Source organism: Notolepis coatsorum, assembly GCF_963971535.1.
Source record: "Notolepis coatsorum genome assembly, chromosome: 16".
NCBI lineage: Eukaryota > Metazoa > Chordata > Actinopteri > Aulopiformes > Paralepididae > Notolepis > Notolepis coatsorum.
This window is the reverse complement of record NC_140180.1, coordinates 4,057,908-4,062,098: the sequence shown is the minus strand read 5'-3', so window position 1 is coordinate 4,062,098 and position 4,191 is coordinate 4,057,908. Positions and strand designations below refer to the sequence as shown.

The following is a 4,191-nucleotide window of genomic DNA, read 5'->3' as shown; positions in this document are numbered from 1 at the left end:
ATCCAATTCTACACGGAAGTAAAAACCGGACAGGATGTACTTTCACTTACAGCACCATGAGGGTGATTTTCTTTGAGGCCTCAGGCGTTGGTCCAAGTAACAGCTAGAAGTCAACTACATATCACATACAACAGTGTCTGATGAGTCCTAAAATAAAACTCAAAATCTATTGGGGGAGGGGGATATCTCTGGCAACGTCCACCTCTTCTCAAATGACCTCCATTTGAAGCAGACCGTAAATCAAGAGATTGGAATTAAAATGACTATAGACACTTAGTCGTGATGAAGGGAACTATAAAAGGAGGGTCATCTCGTCGCTGTGGCGCACACCGATGCCAACTTCAGTTCATCCGACATGAATGGGATCAGCGGTCAGGTTTATGAGCAGTCATTTAGACGGGTCATTACCTCGGGTGGGTGTCAGAAAATCATCTGCAATCTGTTGCATCGTTAACTAGCCAATGTTTGACACACATTTCCTCAAGATAGCCGGCATAGTTTGCCGATCCATGCAGCTCCCACAGAACCGACACCAAGCAGAACGCCGCTTATTCTGACACGATGACCCTTCCTTCTTTTATATAGTTTCCTTGGTATAGAGTACTGGTATTCTGACGAGATGACCCTTCCTTTTTTTATAGTTTCCTAGTCATGACCAAGGAACCTAGAATTTTGTTTGAAAGTAAAAAAACATAAAGTTCTTCCCAAACTTGGGATCAAGTTAGAACAAATGTTTTTCCGTCCCGCTGCTAATGAATCGCTGAGAACATTACATAAGTACATCTCGAGGAGCTCGGGTGTCGTCATGTAAAAGAGGAAGCGCCCTACAGTAGATTCCAGTCTCCTCCTGTTCAGAGCTCCTCCCCGTTCTCTAAACCCCTCCAAGAGAAAGTAAACAACATGACCAACGTTGGAATTTTTTTTTATTAATTCTTTATTATATATGTACTGCATCTCTGCTCAATATAAAAAAATATTTTTGAAATATTCAAAAAAGAAAAAAAGACAAACACATAAGAACTTAAATAGTGGCAATTACAATACCTTGGTAACCATTTTCCACACCACTGGGCGACGACAACAGAACGTGAGTAAACAGTGAAAAGGCACTCCCGTTACAGAGGGAGCGCTGCCGTGAGAGATAAGATATTATTAAGTAAGGCTCAAGTGATATTTCATTTCCCCCCAACATTTAGCGCGTGTGCGTTACCTCTTACAGGAGTCAAGCGGTGACCAACCCACCTGCGTCAGTAGTCGTGCTCGCCGCTTTCAATCCCCAAGTATCGTTAAAAACCGCAGAGAACAGTCCCAAATCAATTATTATTCTCTTTTTTTTTTTTTACAGTTTTTCCAAAGTCAAAAAGGAGAGAGAAACCTATGATGGTGGTCGACTTTAAAGAACCTGCACAGGACAAGTGCTGATAAACTCCCAAAATGTACAACGTGTTTCACTTATTAAAGCCCCGCATTACCAAGGAGGGGCAGAATAACCAGCATTCCAGATTCTCCTAGTGTCAAAAAAAAAAAACCTTTTGCTTGCCGTAGAGACGGGACAGCGTCATCACGGCGACGACCCCGGGTCTCCATGTCATGTCACGTTCGGACTTGAAAAGTGACAAAGACAGGAAGTCCGCCTACGCGACACTCCTCCGGTCGACAGGCCCGAGTGGAGCGCGGCGCCCCCTCTTGGAAAACTTAATAAAAAAACACCCAACGATGAACACACACCGTGTTTGTAGAGAGACATGTCCCCTAGACACGACGTGCAGGTGACATGAGGACAAGTACAATTAGTGGGGCTTTGAAGGAAAGCAGAGGGGGGGTGTGTTGGCGGAGGAGAGTGTGTGTGGCTACTCAGGGAGGGGAGGGGGGGGTGGTGGGGGAGAGTCACCAAGGCCCTGGTCAGTTCACTGTCCATTAGATCTCAGGAGAGAGACAGGGAGAGGGGAGGGGTGGGGCACCTCGTTGTGACAAACTCCTCCCACAACAAAGTCGCAAAGTCTTACCAGTCCGGGTTTTAAAGGAGAAACAAAACTCAAAAAAAAATCGTGACCTCCCACCAAAAAAAACCACCTGCTATCGCATGAAGTTGCCCCCGCCGATCTCCCGCTTGTAGCGGTTGGTGAGGTGGTCCGCCTGCACCGTGAGCTTGGACAGCACGCCGAACAGGCCGCGCAGGTGGTAGTGGAACTGGTCCTCCAGGTCGTTGCCTTCGTCCGCCGACGACGAGAGCTCCCCGCCGCCGCCGGCCTCCTCCCGCTCCTGCTTCACCGCCATCTCCAGGAAGCAGGTGGCGCCGCTGCCGCCGCTGCTGCTGCGGTGGTTCATCTCGCGCTTCAACAGGCCCCACTCCATGTCGTTCTTGATGGACTTGAGCAGCAGGTAGTGCTCGTACATGTCACGCTGCTTGCTGCTGTCCGCCGGCACGACGACGTTGTTGTTGTTGTTGTTGGGCTCCACCTCGGGCTCCTCCAGCGCCGCCAGGCCCTCCAGCGGGACGTCTCGCAGCAGGCTGGGCACCATGATGGTCTCGTCCATGTTGTTGGTCGCCGCGATGAAGCGGTGCATCACGTTGATGAGCGAGTGCTTGTTCACGGCCGGGTCGGTGTTGATCTGCATCATCATGGTGGAAGGCTGGTGTGGGGTTGTCGTTTTAAAGGTGGTTGAACTACAGGAGGAGAAACGACATGAGAAACGACATGAGAAACCACGACACGAGACACACGAGAAAGGCAGGTTGCGTGTACAACAGCAGTCTGACCACAGGAGCAGCTTAGGCTATAATACAATCTGCCCCTAATCGGCAACTGAACTGTCTCCGTGTTCATTCATTGTCATCAACACAGCGACCCAGTTTGCTCAGATCAGGGGGGGCGGCCGTGCTATAGAAGGAGTATGAAGTAACGTGAAAAAATTAACGGCCAAGTGCACTGAACTTAGTCTAATAACTTCACATAAATATTTATGAAAATATATATGAAAGTGGAGCAAGGCTGCGTAGTAGGAGTAGGACATGTTTTGATTGATTGAAAACTTTATTAACAGATTTCAGAATGGGTACAATACAGTACGGCTCAATATACACAATAGTTAAGGGGATGCAGACCAGAGAAAGACTTTAGTCTTGTTTACATCAGGGTCCCCCATTTTCAATTCATCAGGACATATATGACAGATATACCGTACTGCTACATCTATGACATACCAGATTTGCAAATACAGTACAGTTTGTGATACAAAAAGAGTCCAGAAAAGAGTATATACATTCGACGTAAAAACTGTACATTGGGGAGAGGTTGGGTGGGTGGGGGTTGGGCAGGAGGGGTGGGGGGGGGGGCACTGAACAAGCAAAACTGTTGCGGGTATTAATATATAATGCAGACAAACAAAGCTCATCCATGATGAGGCTTAACCTGCGAGCAGACAGACGCAGAAGAAGGCCGGATCCACTGTCGCAGAACACGACAAGGCATTTCCAATCTCCCAATTTGCAAAACAACAAACACCCATCGTGCAAATAACCCATCATAGACCGCATGAACTTGACCTCGACACCGGCTATAATACGAGCATTTATCAAGGAACATTGAAAAGGGGGAAATAAACACTGACCTGTACGGAAGAAGACAACGGGAATAAACAGGGGGAAAAAAGTCCAGTTCCTGATGTAATATTAATATTCAGCTCCGCGTCATCAGAACAGCAGCGATAATGTCCTCGACCGGCTGAGCGGCGCGCCTCGGCTTTTATAGGAAACACAGCGGGCTGGGGAAAACACGCCCCTCTAGGCGCCGCGCGGCTCCGACGATTGGATGGTATTGGCGGTAGGCGGTACCCCTTACGGTGATTGACAGAGAGCGAACCAATTACAAACGTCAGACTCATTATCCGAGTCTATTAAATATATTGTCGTGGGCTTGTCCTTAATTAGCTGTACGTCTTGGTGTTGCAGGCTGCTGTTGTTGTTGTTGTTGTTGTTGTTGTTGTTGTTGGCTGTACGTTGATCATATTACGTGAGGCAAGAGTTTGACTGTTTTTCTGCATCAGCTAGATGTGACTGGTTCACCTCTCTTGTTGATTTCTAAGCAGGCTCTAAAGAAATATTCATGTATTCTACACAAATGTTTACATCCTGAACGTTTGCAAATTGCACGGCAGATCATCAGGAGGTAACCAACGATCCTCCCCTGT

The 4,191-nt window shown here is 47.6% G+C and overlaps 1 protein-coding gene across 1 annotated transcript; it reads right to left on the bottom strand.

Moving 5' to 3' along the window:
* Positions 1–910: 910 nt before the first annotated feature.
* Positions 911–3,737, bottom strand: mid1ip1l (MID1 interacting protein 1, like). The gene is made up of 2 exons (XM_084331792.1): positions 3,613–3,737; positions 911–2,668 (listed from the first exon to the last, which is right to left on the bottom strand). The coding sequence occupies exon 2, from the start codon at positions 2,623–2,625 to the stop codon at positions 2,077–2,079; it is 549 nt and encodes a 182-aa protein (XP_084187918.1). The 5' UTR covers positions 2,626–2,668; positions 3,613–3,737; the 3' UTR covers positions 911–2,076.
* Between the last annotated feature and the right edge of the window lie 454 nt (positions 3,738–4,191).

Coding starts and splice junctions, on each gene's coding strand:
- mid1ip1l (XM_084331792.1), bottom strand. CDS start 2,625: ATGATGATGCAGATCAACACCGACCCGGCCGTGAACAAGCACTCGCTC.